The 22,541-nt window shown below is 45.4% G+C and overlaps 1 protein-coding gene across 1 annotated transcript in view; it reads left to right on the forward strand.

Moving 5' to 3' along the window:
* The window catches only part of KIAA1549 (KIAA1549 ortholog), a 539,186-nt gene that overhangs the window by 454,670 nt on the left and 61,975 nt on the right, over positions 1-22,541 (forward strand). The window contains exon 18 of the mRNA XM_086952955.1: positions 6,417-6,562. Coding sequence (XP_086809081.1) covers positions 6,417-6,562 — 146 coding nt within the window. The remainder of the gene's footprint in view (positions 1-6,416; positions 6,563-22,541) is intronic.

The following is a 22,541-nucleotide window of genomic DNA, read 5'->3' on the forward strand; positions in this document are numbered from 1 at the left end:
TGAGACAGGAGACAAGAGTTGGACTTTTACTTCATCATGTTTTAGAATCCTTTAACGTGGTACATCTTCTGCTCTTTCTTACATTGTATATAGCCTGGCCCCTACTGGCTGCCAGGACTCAAAAGTGCACTACTTAAAGAATGAACAATTATTCCATTTCAAGCATTTCAATTTATATTTCAACCTCTGTTACTCTGTTCTTTACATATTCAGCTGGCATATTCATCATATCAAAAAATCAATTATCGAACAAATTAATTGACATGGTAACATAAATCAAAACAAATTAAATACATTGAATACATCAACCCAATGCATTTCGGGACCAGACGGCCCCTTCGTCAGGGGTCTATTGAAGAAAAAGAAAATGGAAAAAGGAAAACTTATTACTGTTGGTGCTTGCGAGTTTCACAGCTACTTTCAATAATCAATATCATTTGACGATTTTCAGTTTTCATTATATCTCACATTCTGAGATAGAATCCTTTGTCGCTTTGCAAATTCTAGAATAACATACTTATTTATCTAGGTTTGTTTTAAAAAAAAATTGTGGTCATTCATATTATTTATAATGTGAGTAATAACATATGTTTGCTAATTGATTTAGAATCTGCAATAAGCAAAGCAGTGTTTTTATATTTATGAAATTATTCCTTGGATTATCTATGCGTATCTTTATTGTTAACCTTTTTATAGGCTCACCTGTTGATGTCATAGGGTTGTTCTTATTTGTGGATATTCTATCTATTTATGAAAGAAATTAAAGAATATGTTTACTAGACAGTTATCGAAATTCTGGCTTTTACAAGTTTTACCGATATATTCAAAATGCATTACCTGCGAGCCTGAGCATGTAGCGTCGGTCTCGCTTCTGCAACCAGATCAAATTATACTGTAAAAAACGGGGAGGAAAAGAACCACATTTTACCAAGGTTCTTCCAGTTGATTTAAAAAAATAAGCGTGTTATCAATAAAGACCAATGTTTACCTTATGTAAAAGCGCTTCAGAGCCTTTCTACTCGTCAGCCTCGTGCTGCCTACAGTGCCCTGTACAAAGGTTTAAAAAAGTGCAGTTTTAGTGAACGAGAACTTTTACTCACGATAACAAACGTGTTTTAAGTGCAAGTTGGATAATCACCTGCGGTCCTATGCTGTAGAGCTTCGGTTCCGCAGCGCTTGTATTGAGCCGCTGACTGAAAAATTAGTAACGATGAAATTTTAGTTTAGTTTACAATGGTACTACGAGAATATTATTAACTTCTCCAGCGCGTTGCAAAGAGCTTTCGCGTCTTACCGAGTGTTCTGGTTTCAGCCTGTCCAACAAGGTTCCGTTCTGGTGTTTGGTTTCGCGGCTATTTTTTTAGTCCCTTATTTATGTTTTATCGATTCTCGCCACTGGTATAGTAGAAGGACTGCGAGTTGACTATGTAGGTTAGCTTATGTTTAAAGCATGGCGGCCATTGTTAAATGTACTAAGAGTAGTATTGATTATTCTAGTTCTAATGTGGTATCAAATACTGGGTTAAACGTTGGTCTAAATTAATCTGATGATTTAAAAGGGTGTAAAATTAGGGAAAAAAGAACTTCTTTAGGAAAAATAACCCAAAGGCACCATCATACATTGCTTTCATAGTAAATACCATACATAAATAGAAACGAATTCTAAAGTGCTCTTTTGAAGCTATATAGCAACAATTACACAATTTTCACAATCCATATTTTGTCTGTGATAAGTATATATATATTATCACATTGCTTGATTGCCTGCCTATTTACAATCTCATTTCAATATGTGAAATCTAAATTTGTTATGGATGTCTTGTTTCTTAGTGGTGAGTATGTTATTTATTAGTAAGTATGTTTTTTACGGATTCTGTTTGTGAATTTTGCTTGGTGTACCGCGGGTCTGAAGTCCGGGTGCTTTAGGACTAACCACCTTATTTTCTGTTTATAAAAAACAGATCATCTCCATTTTGTCATTAAGTCCAAAAGGGACTAGTGTCTGTAGTCTCCGTATCCAGTAGGCTTCTCTTTGGAGAAGGGTCTTGGCATTGTCAAAACCTAGTTTCTGTGGAACTTGCTCGACTATCTGAAATCTCAGCTGTGCTATTGAATGTCTTAGTTCTTTCTGTCCAATGTTGAGCCAGTGGCGATGTCGCACTTTTGTTTCTTATACGGCTCTTATGCTCCGATAGTCTTATTTTTATTTTCCTGTCTGTTTTTCCTACATATAGGAGTCCGCATGGGCACTTAATGGTGTATACCACATGTTCTGAGTTACAAGTTGTGTTGTGTTTAAGTTGAATTTGTTCACCAGTTCTTGGATGTAAGATTATATTCCCAGGTATTAAATTATTACAATTTTTACAATTGTAACATTTTGTTGTTCCTCTGAAAGTTTCTGGCACTTCAATGTCGCCTATAGGTTTTCTAGGTTTGTTTAACAGTTCTTTCAAATTTTGAGCCCTTTTATAGGCGAACAGGGGTTGCTCAAGGAATAATGAACCAAAATCTTTTTCCACCTGTAAGATTTCCCATCTTTTTTTGATTATTTTCTTTATCTCCCAGGATGCTGTGGAATATTTAGATACGAATACCATCCTTTTATTCGTTCTCTTGGGTTTCTTCTGGAGTAGTTCATTTCTAGGAATGGTCTTGATTTTTTCAATTTGTGCCTCAAGAAGTTTCTTAGGATATCCTCTATCCAAATATTTTTGCTTTTGCTCCTCTAGAGTCCTTCCACAAATCTCTGGGTTAGATGAGATTCTCTTTATTTGCATGAATTGAGACACTGGCAGGTTATTAATCAAGCTTGCAGGATGGAAACTTCCAAAAAGTAATGCATTGTTCTTGTCTGTTGGTTTTTTATATACACTTGTGTAATGTAATGTAATGTATTTGATTTTATATAGCGCACAAATCACCCGAAGGTCTCAGGGCGCTTGCTTAGGGAACCCGTCCTGGTATTCCCCTGTGAGATACCCCGGCAGGGTATCCACAAGGTGAAAGCCAGGCATCCCGCCGCGAGGGGCCGTAGTGGAGATTAAGCAAGCTATTGCCCAGAGTCGCAGAGTGTGACCCCGTGAGTTGAGTAGGCACCGGCGCGAGAATTATCGAGTCCGTGGAATTTTTGAGCCCGAGACCCTGCCGCGTCGGGAATCGAACCCTGGTCCACGGCCGCTCTCAGCTTCCGGGTCTGCCGCCTCTAACCACTGAGCCACACTTCTCCTCTTCTCTTGTGTGTATAGAATTATCTTTAATTTCTACCAAGACGTCTAGAAATGGCAAAGCTTTTGTGCTCATGCTATATGTGAACCAGAACACTCGGTAAGACGCGAAAGCTCTTTGCAACGCGCTGGAGAAGTTAATAATATTCTCGTAGTACCATTGTAAACTAAACTAAAATTTCGTCGTTACTAATTTTTCAGTCAGCGGCTCAATACAAGCGCTGCGGAACCGAAGCTCTACAGCATAGGACCGCAGGTGATTATCCAACTCGCAGTTAAAACACGTTTGTTATCGTGAGTAAAAGTTCTCGTTCACTAAAACTGCACTTTTTTAAACCTTTGTACAGGGCACTGTAGGCAGCACGAGGCTGACGAGTAGAAAGGCTCTGAAGCGCTTTTACATAAGGTAAACATTGGTCTTTATTGATAACACGCTTATTTTTTTAAATCAACTGGAAGAACCTTGGTAAAATGTGGTTCTTTTCCTCCCCGTTTTTTACAGTATAATTTGATCTGGTTGCAGAAGCGAGACCGACGCTACATGCTCAGGCTCGCAGGTAATGCATTTTGAATATATTGGTAAAACGTGTAAAAGCCAGAATTTCGATAACTGTCTAGTAAACATATTCTTTAATTTCTTTCATAAATAGATACAATATCCACAAATAAGAACAACCCTATGACATCAACAGGTGAGCCTATAAAAAGGTTAACAACATTGGACAGAACTAAGACATTTAATAGCACAGCTGAGATTTCAGATAGTCGAGCAAGTTCCACAGAAACTAGGTTTTGACAATGCCAAGACCCTTCTCCAAAGAGAAGCCTACTGGATACGGAGACTACAGACACTAGTCCCTTTTGGACTTAATGACAAAATGGAGATGATCTGTTTTTTATAAACAGAAAATAAGGTGGTTAGTCCTAAAGCACCCGGACTTCAGACCCGCGGTACACCAAGCAAAATTCACAAACAGAATCCGTAAAAAACATACTTACTTATAAATAACATACTCACCACTAAGAAACAAGACATCCATAACAAATTTAGATTTCACATATTGAAATGAGATTGTAAATAGGCAGGCAATCAAGCAATGTGATAATATATATATACTTATCACAGACAAAAAATGGACTGTGAAAATTGCGTAATTGTTGCTATATAGCTTCAAAAGAGCACTTTAGAATTCGTTTCTATTTATGTATGGTATTTACTATGAAAGCAAGGTATGATGGTGCCTTTGGGTTATTTTTCCTAAAGAAGTTATTTTTTCCCTAATTGTACACCCTTTTAAATCATCAGATTAATTTAGACCAACGTTTAACCCAGTATTTGATACCACATTAGAACTAGAATAATCGATACTACTCTTAGTACATTTAACAATGGCCGCCATGCTTTAAACATAAGCTAACCTACATAGTCAACTCGCAGTCCTTCTACTATACCAGTGGCGAGAATCGATAAAACCTAATAAGGGACTAAAAAAATTGCCGCGAAACCAAACACCGGAACGGAACCTTGTTGGACAGGCTGAAACCAGAACACTCGGTAAGACGTGAAAGCTCTTTGCAACGCGCTGGAGAAGTTAATAATATTCTCGTAGTACCATTGTAAACTAAACTAAAATTTCGTCGTTACTAATTTTTCAGTCAGCGGCTCAATACAAGCGCTGCGGAACCGAAGCTCTACAGCATAGGACCGCAGGTGATTATCCAACTTGCAGTTAAAACACGTTTGTTATCGTGAGTAAAAGTTCTCGTTCACTAAAACTGCACTTTTTTAAACCTTTGTACAGGGCACTGTAGGCAGCACGAGGCTGACGAGTAGAAAGGCTCTGAAGCGCTTTTACATAAGGTAAACATTGGTCTTTATTGATAACACACTTATTTTTTTAAATCAACTGGAAGAACCTTGGTAAAATGTGGTTCTTTTCCTCCCCGTTTTTTACAGTATAATTTGATCTGGTTGCAGAAGCGAGACCGACGCTACATGCTCAGGCTCGCAGGTAATGCATTTTGAATATATCGGTAAAACTTGTGAAAGCCAGAATTTCGATAACTGTCTAGTAAACATATTCTTTAATTTCTTTCATAAATAGATAGAATATCCACAAATAAGAACAACCCAATGACATCAACAGGTGAGCCTATAAAAAGGTTAACAATAAAGATACGCATAGATAATCCAAGGAATAATTTCATATATATAAAAACACTGCTTTGCTTATTGCAGATTCTAAATCAATTAGCAAACATATGTTATTACTCACATTATAAATAATATGAATGCCCACAAATTTTTTTTAAAACAAACCTAGATAAATAAGTATGTTATTCTAGAATTTGCAAAGCGACAAAGGATTCTATCTCAGAATGTGAGATATAATGAAAACTGAAAATCGTCAAATGATATTGATTATTGAAAGTAGCTGTGAAACTCACAAGCACCAACAGTAATACGTTTTCCTTTTTCCATTTTCTTTTTCTTCAATAGACCCCTGACGAAGGGGCCGTCTGGTCCCGAAATGCATTGGGTTGATGTATTCAATGTATTTAATTTGTTTTGATTTATGTTACCATGTCAATTAATTTGTTCGATAATTGATTTTTTGATATGATGAATATGCCAGCTGAATATGTAAAGAACAGAGTAACAGAGGTTGAAATATAAATTGAAATGCTTGAAATGGAATAATTGTTAATTCTTTAAGTAGTGCACTTTTGAGTCCTGGCAGCCAGTAGGGGCCAGGCTATATACATATGCTGAAGGTGTCAGCAGGCACCAATCAAAGGTAGCACACATACCGAACAAACAAATCAAATTAAGATTACAGTGTGCAGCACCCACACACATTCATTGATTTATACTTTCTTACATTGTAGCAGGGTTTAAAGTGATGTGAGAGGCTAATTCAACTGATGCCACCTAGTCTCCTTCAGCTATTCATATGGACAGACTACCTAATAAAGAATAACTTTTTATGTTCAAACAATACCACAAAATTATTATTCTAAGTTTAATTCATATGATATTGCTTATATTTCTCCATTAGTGAATTTTCAACTCCATTTTGTGTTTTGCTCATCTATGATAGAAGCTCTGAGATCTGTATGGCTTGCTAGCAGTTCGGTCTAAATTTTAAAAGTCTAGGTGTTAAGTGAACCTTTGTTTTACCATTGTAGAACTGGCTTTGGGCAAGGATTCATGCCCTCCACCGATCAAGATCACCACCATCAGCAGCAATCTGAGGTGAAGCACTCCTCAAGGGCAATGTACACAGAAGAGATGCCATCAGTGGCACGACCTCGACCCATTGGTGGCACTGCAGGTATGTGGTCACTCATGTGGGTTATCAGATTTTGTATGCTAGCTTTTCTTTTTACATAAACGTTGTGGCATGAGAGGTAAGGTGTGGCACTGGAAATTAAAATAGTGTAATCACATTTAAGTCACTCGTCTGAAACAAAGTAATCCACTGCAGATTACTTTTAGTGTCCCAATCGGGGGGCGGGGGGGTGAAATGATCATAACAGCTTGCAGCATACGTATATTTAAAGGTAAAGAAGGCGGGCGCCAGAGAGTCCAGCAGCAAGATGGCTGCCGCCTAGCAATGCTATTGCAAAAAACACAGTTGATGGACAGAATGTAGAACAATGTCATACATTCACCCCAGTACAAGGATCTGGGCCTAAATCCATCGTTTTTTTGCACTCCACACCACCCTGGGTTAGACACTGGCTATATGCAAATCAGCTCTGACCCTGTGCCTCATGGGAACAGTCCAGTCCGAACTACCAAGCCATGTCTTTCCCAGACCGGAATCAAGCATCCAAGGACGGTTTCTGGCTAATAGCCTTCATCAGCCTGGATAGCTTGACTCCAGTGGTGTGAAGAGCCTGGGACTCATAGCTTGACTCCAGTGGTGTGAAGAGCCTGGGACTCACGTCTGAGTATACCCAGCACACTCTGGGTGAAAATTGCAAAAAACACAGTTGATGGACAGAATGTAGAACAATGTCATACATTCACCCCAGTACAAGGATCTGGGTCTAAATCCATCGTTTTTTTGCACTCCACACCACCCTGGGTTAGACACTGGCTATATGCAAATCAGCTCTGACCCTGTGCCTCATGGGAAAAGTCCAGTCCGAACTCCAAGCCATGTCTTTCCCAGACCGGAATCAAGCATCCAAGGACCAGTTTCTGGCTATCAGCCTTCACCAGCCTGGATAGCTTGACTCCAGTGGTGTGGAGAGCCTGGGACTCACATTCTGTCCATCAACTGTGTTTTTTGCAATTTTCACCCCGAGTGTGCTGGGTATACTCAGACGTGAGTCCCAGGCTCTCCACACCACTGGAGTCAAGCTATCCAGGCTGAATGAAGGCTGATAGCCAGAAACCGGTCCTTGGATGCTTGATTCCGGTCTGGGAAAGACATGGCTTGGTAGTTCGGACTGGACTGTTCCCATGGGGCACAGGGTCAGAGCTGATTTGCATATAGCCAGTGTCTAACCCAGGGTGGTGTGGAGTGCAAAAAAACGATGGATTTAGGCCCAGATCCTTGTACTGGGGTGAATGTATGACATTGTTCTACATTCTGTCCATCAACTGTGTTTTTTGCCTAGCAATGCTATGCCTGCTACAGAATTAAGCTAGGGTGACCAACCGTCCGTAAATTTCACGGACAGTCCGTAATTTGGGCCTCACGTCCGTTGTCCGTGAGAAAACCTTTTACGGACGCCCTTTGTCCGTAATTTTGGCCATCACAGGGAGCAGCACTGCTCCCCTGTGAGAGGCCTCACCTTCCTGATGGGGTGCCTCGCGCTCCTCCTCTAGCAAAAGAGCAGCCCCTCCCCGCCCATTGTCATTCTGTATGGGGCTGTTTGCCACATTGAGAATGTCAATGGGGCAGTCTATGCTGTTAAAGCATGTGGCGGCCTCCTCCTGCCTCAGTGTACAGCAGGGCATTCTGTAAAATAAAAGGCAAAACGCTAATGCTGAAACTTTAGCAACCTGAGAAAACAGTGTATATAAAGAAGCCTGTAAAATAAGTTAAAAAGAACGGGTTATCGTTCTTTCACTGTCATCATTTTTTAACTGAAGTATTTTCAATATTATATCCAACAAAGCCATGGTTGCTGCTTTTTTTTTTATTTTAAGCAACTAACCACCATTGACAAAGCCAATAGTCCTGTTTTTGTTGGTGTAATGATACTTGCTGTATTATATACTAGCAGCCCGCCCCAGCGTTGCCTGGGGCAGAAGGGGGCTGGGGGCTGCATTTTTAGGCCGGGGCCAGAAGGTGGCTGGGGCAGCATGTTGTCGAGCGGTGCACCCGCCGACTCCCTCCCGCCCCCCGACCTCCTGCCTCCCGCCCCCTCCCCCCTGCCTCCAGTCTCCCGCCCACCCGCCTCCAGCCTCCCGAGTACCGCCCGACTCCCTCTCGCCCCCGCCTATTTACTTTTCTTACCTGACCCGCCGCTCCTCCTCTTCATGTTGCCACCACTGCACCGCCGCCTCTTCATGTCATCGCCGCCGCTACTCACTGCACCACCGCCCCGCCGCTCCTCCATGACGCCGCCGCTCCTCCATGACGCCGCCGCTCCTCCTTCGTCATGACTCACGTCGCTTCGCAGCCAGCGCTACTTTCAGGGGACTACTTTGTTTTGTAAATTAATTTTTTTATTTTGCTTTTTTTTTTTAAATTTATATAGCCTACGTCCATCTACACACCCTGACATTTTCAAAGATGTATCAGGTGTGTAGATTGGCGCTGTGGTTCCCGAGATTACCTTGCCAAAAGGTGCAAGTTCTCTCTTTATAATAGTAGTATAGATATATCTGGATGCAAAGACATAAACAACATAATACCAGTCGAGAGGAACACTACGCTAGCGCAGATTTTTCACCTAGGTCTTTTAAACTACGCCCTTAATTACATCGAACACCCCCTTTGAAGAGACCCCCCAATTTTTTTACACCACTTAAAGCCCTGGAAACAACACCATGTCACAGTCACCTCACATCCTGGCACTGTGCATCATGCATGACTCATGACTTCTACGTTTTCAGACTGCCTATGTGCAGGGGCATAGTGAACTTTCCCCCACCCCACCCCTTGCTTTAGGAACTACAGCAAGGTGAAGTTCTTGATGGGCCTCTTCTGTCTGCAACTCTGTAGACAAAGGCTCAGCTCATAATGTGAAAAGGTGGGTGAGTAAATAAGTGAAGGAATGTGTGAATGGCTGGATGGATGACTGAAAGGATGAATGGATGAATGAAAGGGTGAATGGATAGATAAAAGAAAGGATGGATGGATGAGTGGAAGTATGGATGAGGGAAAAGGTAAATAGATGGATGTATGGGTGGAAGGGTAGATAAATGGGTAAATGGGTGTATGAAAGGATGGATGGATGAGTGAAAGCTTAGATGATGGGCGAGTGAATGGGTGGATAGATGAGTGAAAGGATGGATGGATGGATTGAATTGATAAGTGAAAGGGTGAATGTATGGATGGATGAGTGAAAGGGGTAGATGGACAAAAGGATGAATAGATGAGTGAAGAAGTGAAAGGGTGGATGGATGAGATCATGGATGGATGGATGAGTGAAAGGATGGATGAGTAATAGGATCAATGGATGGAATAAATGAATGGATGAGTAGATGGATCGGTGGATGATGGATGGATGGATGGATAAGTGAAAGGGGGATGGAGAGAGAAAGGGAGGATGAATGACTGGAAGGGTGAATGGGTGGAAGGATAAGTGACTGGGTGGATGGATGAGTAAGAGAATGAATGAATGGCTGGATGGGTGAAAGGGGAAATGGCTGTATGGATGAGGGAATAGATGGATGGGTGAAAGAGTGGATGGATGACTGTATGGATGGATGGGGTGGAAGGGTGGGTAGATGAATAATGGATGGATGACTGAAAGGGTGGATGGAGGGATGGATGAGTGTAATGATGGATGGAAGGATATATGGTGGATAGGTTTGCAAATGGTTGAATATGTTTGGATATAAATGGGCACATAGGTGAAAGGACAGAATGAATGGTGAAAGACTGAATAATAGATAAAAGAATGATTACACCTTGTAGCACCCATTATCTTAAGTAGCATTTCCTATACATTGACTTTCACGCTAATATGAGTCATTGTCTCTATATAATGTGTGTGATGTAACGCACTCCGACACCCTGCCCTACATAATTGGGATGAGTAACACTATAAGAGAAATTAAATACACATGAGAGACGGTCTAAGTGAAGATGAGGGGTACCATTGAAGGGTGATAGCAAGGCAGGACTGGCCGGACTGGGCATCTGGTGTTTCCCTGGGAGGCTGGAAGGGGGGAGGGGCGGTTTTGTTACAGGGGGCTGGCACTCCAAAGTTCCTTATATATCCAGTAGTTTTCAATCAACAATAAAAGCAGCTTCACATATTTAGGTGTGGTTAACCATTGTCTGATGATTAAAGTACCTGCTGGAGTGAGATGCGAATTTTGAATTGTCTAAGGCAGCAAGCTGCAGCCATACTGAAAAACCGTGAAGTGCATGATTGTCTCAACCTAATATAAACCTATTTTGACTTGTACTTAGGTGGTTGTCTATTTACTTACATATATACTATTGCGCGACCACCTCTGACATATCTGTAAAACTTACCTTTTGTCCCGAAGTTTTGTCCTGAATTTTGACCCTTTGTCCTGAATTTTTACACTCACCGTCCTGAATTTGCACCTATGCCAGTTGGTCACCCTAAATTAAGCTGATAATCATCCTGGTCTAGAGGGCATTAAAGTCTTGTCCCCTGGGCCACTCCGGTGCTGTGCATTCACCTTGGGCGGCTGAGCCCATTCTCATTGGAGTAGTGGGCCGAACGCTGGTTGCCTCCGTGCCACGTGGTGAGGCCTGCAAATGGAGCCCCGCTGCAATAAAGTACACGCACACCAGTTTGGTAGTAAGGGGCAAGATCACAAGCAGTCATGCGCCGATTTATTTATCCCCTTTGGGCGAGCCTGCCCTCCGGGGTGATACAAAGTGCAACTATGTATAGTGTGGGCCTGGTGGCTCCCACACTACAACCCTCCTTTTCTTTAGCTGCTTACTGTCCCTCTGTTCTGTGATTCTTCTCACGGCGGGCAGCCACAAAGTCTCGAAGCCTTTGACTCGAGCAGGGTTTGGCCAGAGACCATACTTCTGGCTCTGGGAGTTGGAACTTGGCCCTGCCTTGGCGAGGCTGTCAGAGAGGGACGAGCAACCCTGAATTACATGAGATATATCTTCCTGCTGACGGTTCCTTCTGTTCTCTCCTCCCTGGGTGGATCGCCATCTGCCAGAGAGCTGACAACGGTGTCAGGGCTTCTTCCTCAATCCTTTAATGTTCGGAGTATTCTCCCCACACTGCCTGGGGCCAGTCCACCTTCTTGAACCATGATATGTTCCATGCTAAGGTGTGCAAGCATCTCCTGGCAGAGACCACGGTCCCTCGCACGTCAGTGACTTACCACACCTCAGGCTCATATGGTGTCCGGAACTCCCAGCCTGGGTGTCGATCCTTGACAACTACGTGATCACCCACACGTATGTCTGCTGGCTGAGCCTTTTGCATCATGCTAACCTTTTGGTTGGTGGCCTTCCTCGTGGCATGAGTGGCATCCCTGTCCAGTTCCTCAGGGCGCCATGCCGGTTCCTTCAGTATGCTATCCTGTGGAGCCTGGCGAAACAGCTCATGTGATAGAGCCAACGGGTAGTGCAGTGTGAGGTCTGGCAGTATGCATTCAAGAATCGTTTAGAGGCACTCCTCCACATCTCCCCTCTTTCTACACCAATCCTCAGTGCCCGATTGAGGGTCCTCATGAAGCCTTCCACTTCCCCGTTAGCCTGAGGCCACTGTGGAGTTAGCTTGCGATGTTGGATGTTGGGAAGGCAATTGTCTACGCCAGCCGGATGGCCCCTGGCTGCGTAGGTTTGGGGGCAACGACCAGGGTAGATACCCATGCAGTAGGGCCAGAGACTTTTTCAATGACCCCAAGTTGTTCCAGCTTCCGTAGTTCTTCCTCAACCTGCGGGCGTAGGTGAAAAGGCACCCTTCGATGCCTCAGGGCTGTCGGACGGACTGATGAGTCGATCTGTAGCTTGAATTGTTTACCCTTGCGACGTCCGAGACCCTCAAACAACATGGGGAACTCCCGCAGGATGGCATCCGCGTGGGAGTCGTGGACTTGGTTGGCAAAGTTGACCAACTCAAGGTTTTCAGCCATGTGACAGCTGAGGAGAGTGCCTCTTTCCTTCAGTGACATGGCATTTGGTGGGGGATGCAGTGCCCTCCGCTGGCTACTTCCACCTCAATTACCCCTCTCACGGGAAGCGTCTCGGTCCTGCCATACATGTAGATCGTCGCCTTAGATGGGGAGAGAGGAGGCCGGAGAGAGAGGCATTCATACCGCACACTGTCCATGACATTGACTGATGCTCCGGTGTCAATTAGTGCCTCTACTGCCGAGACTGCTATGAGGACTGAGCACATGTGAGGTGGTCTGCGCGGCTTATGGATGATACCACGAAGACATCTTCATCGTCAACATACATCCAAAACCCAGGGCCTGGCGGGGTGGCGTCTTGTTCCATGCTGTCTTCCATGGACAGTTGTCTCATGGCAGCCAAGACTCCACGCTGGCGGCTGCTCTTAACCCTCCGCTTCTGCATACCTTAGCAAAGTGATTCAACTTGCCATACCGGGAGCCTGTTTTGCCCTTTGCTTAGCAGGATCCTCTAGGCAGAGGGGAGGGGTGCTCGATGACGCATTTTCCAATGGGCCCTTTCGTAGGCGCTTTCGGGCTTGTGAGTGGTGCTATTGGGCGTCTCTGAATGGCATCTACCCTTTCTCACTTGACGGATGGTGGTTGAGGGGGTCCGGACGTAGCTGGGTTCATGTTTCGAGCTGCTTCTATTTAGTCTGCCTGTGCATTTGAGAGCTCATGCAACCATGCTAGTACCCATATTTCATCCAGCGACATCCTCGGTTGTCTAAGGATCAGCCAGCGTAGCAACACCAACCTGCACCCTTGTATGATCTGTGCCCATATGTCCTCATGTTGATCGTGGAACGTGCAGTAGCTTGCCAACTTCCTCAGCTGGGCATAGAAGACCTCAATCGACTATGTCTCTGCTTGTTTCACCTGGCGCACCTTGAATAGCTCAAAGTCAGGATTAATTTGAGGGTCGAAGTGCCGATTGAGTACCGCCACCACCGCATCGTAGTCATTGGCAGCCCCCGTGTTAAAGACCATTTCAAACAGATTATACAGTTCTCCGCCTCCATAGCACATGACTAGCGATCTCTTGACCGTTCCATCCGTTTCTCTCATGCCAGTGAAGTAGTGATCTAGTTGGCCGATCCACGATTTCTAGCACGGGGTCGCTGATGCATTGTCTGCCAGCTCACTTACCGGTGGGAGGGGCGATACTGCTGCATGGCTCAATGGCTGCGGGGGTGGTGGTGGTTGTGCGGCATCTGCCTGCGGGCCAGCAGCACCTTCCTGGGATGATTGACTCATGTCTATGTATGGGGGTGAGCGAACACTCTGCTCTTTGCGACTTGTATATCCTGTTGCCCTGAACCTTAGCTGTGTTCCCACCCTTTGTGCAGGTGTGTCCACTGCGCTGTTATGCTGGTCTCTGCTTGGTATTTCTCATGCCCTGGTGGTGTCTTTTTTTTTTGTCCTGAAACCCTTTTGCACAATGAGGATTTACTTTATGGGCAGTGTGCACCTTCCCCCTTCCTTTCTGTTTTTTTGGATCCCTTTCACTTTCCTGCCTGAGTTTGCTGTGTTAACGTGTGTAATTAGTTTGGGGTTTTTTCACAGCATTGCTGTGACCTGCTGGGCCTGTGCACTCTTCCAGGCTCTTCTTCCCAGTCGTGCTGCTCGATGTGTGGGAGGGGCACGCTGGAGCAGGTGTGGGAGAGAGGGGTGTGAGGGAGAGACCACGCGACAGCAGCCTTCTGGTGTGCCTGTGTGCTCTCCCTCGTTGCACCGACCCGGAGCAAATTACGTCAGAGAGCCGGCGTGCCTCTTCAGGATTAGAGGCGCCAGGAGCCTCGCGATGCAAGTGCCTGCCCGCATGAGACGCCTTGGGTCGGGTTGCCGCTGCAAACATGCTGAAGCCTCCCTGGAGAGGAGGGGCAGCGTCAGTAGCCATCAGGGGCTCAGCGGGCGCAGGAGTAGTTTTACCGGCAGGAGGAAGGAGCGTCACCGAAGTCGCCTGATTGGCTCGCCTGCGCGAGACGGTGGAGCCCGCCCTCCGGTGTGATAAAAAGTGCAACTATGTATAGTGTGGGCCGAGTGGCTCCCACACTACAATTGGGATGTAGCTGTTGTGGCAAACCTGACATTGGGCTTGTGGGCCCAAGCCAATGCCTAATCAGGACCAGCTTGAGGCTTGGGGGCCTGTGCTACCGGAGCGATGCTTGTGCTCCAGCCCTCCTCCGGCTGTTGAAGGAGAGCTGCCCCTTTTCTGCCTTGGACAGGTGGCGCTGGTGGTCGATGTGATCCTGTGCTGGGAGGGGAGCCTCTATTGCGCTGCGCTGTATAGTCATTTGGTGCTGCCAAGAAGGTGGTGTGCGGCAAGGAGCCAGGCTGGAATAGAACATCCTGAACAGGCCCGGGACCAGGGCCGGACGCTGAGGTGTCCCTTCGAGACCATTGATACCATCTGTATCTCCCTGATTAGCAGTCTATCCCGGAGGTGCGGCTCTGTTGGGTCCTGGCGGCAGATTCCCTTTGCCAATCGGGTTGTAAGGACCTGGGCAGCCTTATTGGGCACCACGGATATAGACACTCAGGACTGCCGGTGATCACTGCATGAGGGGCTGCCGCAGCTGACACTTGCAACCTTCGCTGCATTGGCCTTTGGGAGCTGCATTTGCTTGTGCCCTCCTATACTTGCCTGGCAGTGTTTGAGGATTTGAAGGACCTGGGGCCCTGCTCTCGTAGGCGATCATAATGAGTGATGCGCCTCTGACTGCAACATTGCAACCTAGCTAGTGGTACAGTTCACACTTTGCTCACCATGGGAAAACATGATAATAAAGAGCCTGAATTGTCATTTGACACTAAGCTATATGCAAGGAATGCTGGGCCCAGGATGTGCCCACACCGGGTGATATCACGCTGCATAAAGATATATTTACAGAAATGAAAAACGACCTCCACACTATTGATTTGAAGATTGACCTTATTAAAGGAGAGGTTGCACAAACATGAGGACATAATTGATCAACTTGAGAGCCATGCATCGGATATCGAAGATACCCAAGCAACCACCAGTCAACTTCTCCTACACCTGGAGAAAGTCCTGGAAGTTGTATAAAGCAAAAATGAAGACCTTGAAGTGTTGTCCAGGCACAACATTCTCTATATTTTAGGTGCCCCATGACTCTACTGCCATGGACAAGATGGAGACCTAGGTAGAGACCATGCTTTGCTCCCTATTTGGTGACGCTCTATCGCCTGTCTTCACAATAGAATGCAAGCAATGCTGCCTGGGCCTGCAGTCTCTTCCCGAAGCCCCCTCCCCCCCCACATTACAGACACATGGATACTATCATGAAACTGGCTATAGAGCGAAAAACCACAGAGTACTAAGGAAATACAGTTGCCCTTAATCAGGGTTTGGTAATTGCGATTGTCTGCCCACAAGGAGTTCCTACCCATCAAGCGCCTCCTCCAGCAGACTAGAGCCACTTATTCCCTTATATATCTGGCCAAACTGTGTGTCAACTTCAATGTAAGATTAACTATTTTTCTGATTCCCAAAGCAGTGGAGACATTTTCTTGTAAATTGGGGACCCCCAGAGTAAACAGGTGAGCCTCGCCTTGGGCTGAAACTGTTTGGCATCTCAGCAACGACGACTGATAGACACTTTAGTTCTGCTGCACTGGAACACCGAAAGCCGAAGTGTGACAGACTGTGAAACAGAGAACATTCTTTAGCAAACAGTGTGTTAAATATAGTTCTGTTATAGTTGCGCTGTGTCTGCAGATAGCGGACTTGAGTCTACCTTTGGCACTTTCCCCTCTGTAATTGAGAGCCTTACCCTGTTGTGGTTCCCCTTTCTACCCTCAGCCAACTGGCCTGTACGCTTGGCCACAAGGCTGCCCAAGGGGTGTATCCCTTTATGTTTACTGAGATTTTAAATGGTGGGATGGGTCAGGGGTGGTTGATGGTATTTCAGCTGGATGGGAGTGTTAAAGTGGGTGGAGAGAGGTTATTATGTTATTTTTTCCACGGAAGCTAACCACAGATAGTGCTTATTCTTGAAGCTAAACATACATGTTACCCACACGAAGCATGCACAACTAAAATGCACTGACCTCTGAACCCTTGATCTTCCTCACACTCGGCAACTTAATATAGGTGTTTGACCTGGAAAGTCTGAGGTTAAATGATCAAAATAAGGTGAGATTGATGCTTGCCTATCACAGCAGACAGCACATTGATATCTTGAAAGAGTTGCACTTGACCGACATTAAATACCCCCATCTATGCTCTGGCTGGATAGCAGAAATGCGTATGGCCACATAATCCACCTTGCCATTATCATTTGAAAAGGTTTATTGTGGCGCACGCAGACGGTGCATTGCAGCAAGGAGACCAGATTTAATATGCTGCATGGTATATTGCAGGGCCATCCTGTCACACTAGCCTTCATATATGGACCCAATGTTTTTGCAAGAAGTTTGGCGTCTTATTCTCAGCACTGGCCCTGGTACGGTGCCCTAGGGTGGAGATTTCAAGGTGATACTTGTGATACTAGATCAGAAAGCTGATAGATCCAGTAATACCAGACATCCGCACCCTGAGGTTGCTGCTCAATTGCACACTATAATGCAAGATAACAATTTTATAGATATATGGTGGCTAAAGAACTCCATGAGCACCAAAGACATGTGCCTTTCTTCCACATACAACACTTGGTTAATAATTGAATGTTGACTGGTCACTAGGGACAGTTTTACCTGGGCTACCAGAATAGAGCATCTCCCCTGGACTTTGTAAGCTAATTCCCCTATTGTCTTAGAGATTACCCCCCCTACCACTTGCAAGAGGGACTTCTTATGGAGACTTCCCCTGAATGTGCTCTGAGACCCCGTCTTTTGAGACGGATCAAAAAAGACATCCTTGAGTATTTCTCCCTTAATGTATAACCATTCAAAACACTTTAGGAAGTGTTTACGGTTGTAATTGCGGAGCTTGCATGTCTAGAGAGGCAGGGGTACTAAAGGCACTACGAATGCAGCGGACTCAACTGTAAACTGACATCTGCACACTTGAACCTAACTATTTTGAGTCTAAGGATGCAAGTATTCTTGCCACTCCCAGAAGCAGACTTGTAGAATGTGATGAGACTGCGCCTTGAGAAAGCCACTCAAGGAGGCAGTGCTTAGGCGCTATGGTAAGGGAGGCAGAGCAGTCGGAATGAAGGCCAGGCTCCCCAGCAGACTTTGGAGCAGTGACTACATCTTGGAACTTGCTGATGAACAGCAGAGTGTTCACACCAGTCCCGACGACATTGTACACAATATGATCCATTCCTACTTTGACCTGTATCGCTTGTCTGCGTTACACAATCTCTTTGCCTTATATGATTTTCTTCACTCTGTTCAAGTCCTCTGGCTGGAGGATACCTCATTGATGATACCTAGATGTGCCCTTTACAGTTGAGGACATAGTGCAGGTCATCCAATGTATGCCTGCGGATAACTGCTCGGCCATAAAGGATTAATCGCATCCTTTAACAAAGAATACGCCCATACCCCTTCCCTCCACCCCGCTAGCAGCATTCAAGGAGGTAGTACACTCCTGAAATCTAGCCAGTAATCATCACCATTCTGAAACCTGGCAAGCCACTGAACTGATAAGAGTCCTATAGGTCTGTCTCTGTCAAATGTTGATAATGAAATCCTCTCTAAATTGATTGCACCCCGCTTACTACAGCTTTTTCCAGATACCATTAGACCTCATCCATCTGGCTGTATTCCAGGATGCTCCACAACCTATGCACTATTTGCACTCATTCACTCAATAGCTCTCCACAACTCAGTGCAGCCTCTGTTCTACTTGACGCTACCAAAGCGTTTGACTCCTTAGAGTGGTCATATTTCAGCTTTTAACTCATATCAGGATTAGTACTCTAATTTCTTTGCTGGAACAAACTCCTTTATATGCTATCTAGAGCACAGTTGCGGATATATGGTCCGAATACCACCTCCTTTCTCCATTTTTAAGATTCTCAAGACAGGGATGCCCACTGTCGCCCATTCTGTTTGCAAGGATTTCCTTAAAACCAGGTAGCAGCAACACCACTCTCATTGGGGACCAAAGAGCAACCTTCATAGTTGTGGGTTAGCAACATGACCATAGTGGTGGCAAAATACTGTATAGTGTTCCGTAGTGGTGGACAGGTCCTTTTTACCCTGTATCGCTAGAGTGAGGCTTACAGGCTAACTCACCGTATTAAAGTTTTGCTGCTATGTGCTAACTCACCTTTTTTTAAATGTTCCGTTGCTATGTTCTTAACTCACCGTTGACCTACATTAGTTATATCTAGAGTGCTACTCAGTGCAGGAGTGTTGATTACGCTGGATGTATATGTACCTGGAAAGGGTCAATTACAGGCATACAGCAATGCTTGCAGTACATGCATGCTTAGTGCATTTACTGAGTGTATATATGCCGGCAAGGAATACATTACATGAGATATCTAGTGCTGTGCAGTATATGCGCACCGAAAGTACAGTATATGAAAGGTGAAGTGTTATGAAGTGTGCGTGGTGAGTGTGTGTGTGTGCTCACAGTGAGTGTGTTTGTAAATAGCAAACTATGGTAAAATACAGAAAGGATACAGTACTGAGTTGTACGCACAGTGCAATTGTGTGTGCTAGATGAATGTGCGACTAAGGTATCACAATAAATGGAAGTGACAGTACTGGACAGTATGTGTGCTGTGTGATGTACGCTGAATGCAAGTGTGCCTGCAATGGTACATCACACCAAGGACCCTGTGTTCCATTTCAGGAAGCCTAGGCCTGCCTGGTGAATACATGAGGATGAAAGGAATCCCCCAGACTGATTTATGTATTGCTCCATTCTTGAGAGCTTGGTGAAACATAGTGGAGAAAGTGCGTGAACGACTCCCCTTGTACATTTCAAAAGGGTGCTCTTTGATTCAGTGATGGATCACAAGGAAGGGACCCGGACACATCTCCGAAAGGAGATGGGGCTGGTAAGGCAATCATAAAGAGTACGTCTGGGAGCCTCGGAGTCCCTTCTGCTATGACAGACAGACATTTTGTGTCTGGAAATAGACTTTAAGCAAGGGAGATTGAGAACCCAAAATTGGTAATCTGCCTAGCAGCCAGACGGCTGTGTGTGGAGGGGATGCTCTGCTAGACTTATGCCTGTGACCAAGACTGGGGGACATCACCCAGGAAAATCAAAACCACCTGCCCTGGAGCCTGGCGTAGAAACTCCTGCCTGCTAGCAAAGACCAGTGTCACTGTGAGGAAGAGATCATCGTTGGAGAGAGTGAGGTCCTGTGGGGAGCACTACTAAGACCTGCACAAAGACCCCGTGGGGGAAGATTTTCTCATGGACACGTTTGACACCCCACAAAAGTACACCTCAATTCTACCCATGCTTAAGGTGGTCATTAAGCATGCACCAGAGGTATTTAAAGATCCAGTCGGGCTTAAGTCATCAACCCCCGGATCAAGAAAAAGTATAAGGCTGCCCCTACAGATCCAGTCTACATTAAAGCCCCACACCACTAGACTTCCTTGTAGTCTCCAATATACGAAAACGGGCCAATTCCCAAACATCTGGTGAGGCCCCCCACCAGATAAGGAGTATAAACTCCTAGACGCCTCTAGCAAACGAACGGCGTCACAGGCAGCAAACATATGGCGCATCGCCATTACCCAGGCACTGTTAGCGAGGTACGACAGGACACATGATAATGCGCTGGAATCCATAATGCAGCATCTCCCAGACAAGTATTAAAAATAGGTCCAATGAACTCATACAAGAAGGTAAAACTATCACCAATACTTCCATCCGTTGTGCCCTAGATGCGGCAGATACTGCTTCAAGGTCAAATAACACCAGTGTCCTTTTACGTAGGCATACCTGACTACGCATTTCAGGTTTCAAACCTGAAGTCCAGAGTTCCATTCTTATTTATTTATTTGGCACATTTGTAGAGCGCTCTGTTACCCGGAGGTGTCCTGGCGCTGGTTTGATAGGGCAAACGTGAGAGCGCAGGCTTACTGAGTGAATAGCCAAGTCTTGAGTCCTCTTCTAAAGGCCATCAGATTCTGAGTTTGTCTGAGCATAAGTGGGAGTTTGTTCCAGGTCTCTGCCGCCCTAAGGGAGAAGCTCCTACCTCCCCAGCGAGCTCTTTTGATTCTGGGGACCGTGACCAGGGCCAGTTCTCCTGACCTCAGGGTTCGTGCTGGTTTATGCCAGCGAAAGAGCAGTTTCATGTGTCAGGGTCCCATATCATGAAGGGCTTTAAAGACCATACACAGAGCCTTGAATGCAATTCTCTTACGAATTGGCAGCCAGTGTAGTGCCACCAGGTCCTGGGATACCGAAGCAAATTTGGGAGTGTCGGTGATCAGGCGGGCGGCTGCATTTTGTAACAGTTGGAGTTTGTTGAGTACGCTCTGCTGGGCGTTTAACATCAGGCTGTTACAATAGTCTAGGCGAGAGAGCACTAGACCAGTGACAATCGTTTTCCTGTGTTTCTTCTCCAGGTACGGGAGAATTTTTCTGATGGTTTTAAGAGTATAATGGAGGGAGGAAGAGAGTGCGTTAATCTGGGGTTTAAAGGACAGTGAGCTGTCCACAAGTATGCCCAGGTTTTTCACTTTGTCAACCGGCACGGGGAGTGGTCCCATTTCGCCTGGCCACCACCTCGGGGACCAAAAGTTCTCTCTTGCTCCAAAGAGCAGGACCTCTGTCTTCGAGGAGTTCAGTTTAAGGCAGCTTTGTGCCATCCAGCACCCCACTTTGTGCATACAGTTTTTGAATCTGCCTGCTGTGTTATCAGTGTTGCCGGGTAGCAGGGACACCACAATCTGTGTGTCGTCGGCATAGGCCGTGAGTTGAAAACCGAACGATCTAATCACCGGGGCGAGGGTGGACACATAAACATTAAAAAGGGTAGGGCTAAGCGAAGATCCCTGGGGGACTCCACAGGGTAGTACAAATGACTGCGATTTGTGGCCTCCTAGCGCCACTGACTGTGTTCTATCGGACAGGAACGCCTGTAGGATTTTTAGAGCTTTTCCCTGGATTCCACAGGCCCTCAACCGGTCCACCAGTAAGTTATGGTGGACCGTGTCGAAGGCTGCAGAAAGATCCAATAGGATCAGGGCGCTCTACCTCCTGCATCCATCACTTGTCTTATGTCTTCCATTGATTTGATCAGAGCGGATTCCGTGCTGTGTTCCGCACGAAAACCGTGCTGGGAAGAGTCAAGATGATCGCCAGTTTTTAGAAAGGTGCTTAGTTGTGCGTTCAGGCTACCTTCTATTATTTTGGCAGGGAGGGGGAGTCGGGCGATCGGGCGATAGTTGTTCATCTCCGTGATGTCTAAGTTGTTTTTTTTTAGGAGGGGCAGGATGGAGGCTCGTTTCTATCTGGAAGGATATTCCCCTTTTTCCAGCATCTGATTAAAAAGGGGGGTGAGTCCCCTGGCGATGGCATCTGGTGCTAGTTTGGCTATTGCATTGGGACAGGGCTCATGAGGGGAGCCTGATTTATTTTTTTGTATGCGTCTCATCACTTCCTTTTCCATGATGGGTTCGAAGTGTTGAAGAGTAACCGCAGGTCTGAGGGAATCTGGGTCCTCACTCGAGGGAGACATCTTCACCTGGCTGTCTAGGGAAAAGAAGATGTTCTCGACCTTTTCACGAAAAAAGGTGGCCAAACTTTCACATAGTGAGAGACTGGAGGGAATTTCTATGGTTTTTGGGTTTGCTAGGGAAGAGACCGTCTGGAAAAGTTCTTTGGGGGTATTGCTGGCATCTTCTATCTGTTTGGAGAGAAAGGCCTTTTTTGCTTGTAGGATTCTTTCTTTATAACTTCTTTGCTCAGCATTGAGAATTTGTTTGTCCAGCTCGCTATAATTCGTCCGCCAGACCTTTTCGAGTTTTTTACATCGTATTTTGTGTTCTCAATCAACCATTCGATGAGCAACACCTATTTGGCCCTAATGTGGACGTATCCCTTGAGAAAA

This window comes from Lissotriton vulgaris, chromosome 1_2 (assembly GCF_964263255.1).
Source record: "Lissotriton vulgaris chromosome 1_2, aLisVul1.2, whole genome shotgun sequence".
Taxonomy (NCBI): Eukaryota; Metazoa; Chordata; class Amphibia; order Caudata; family Salamandridae; genus Lissotriton; species Lissotriton vulgaris.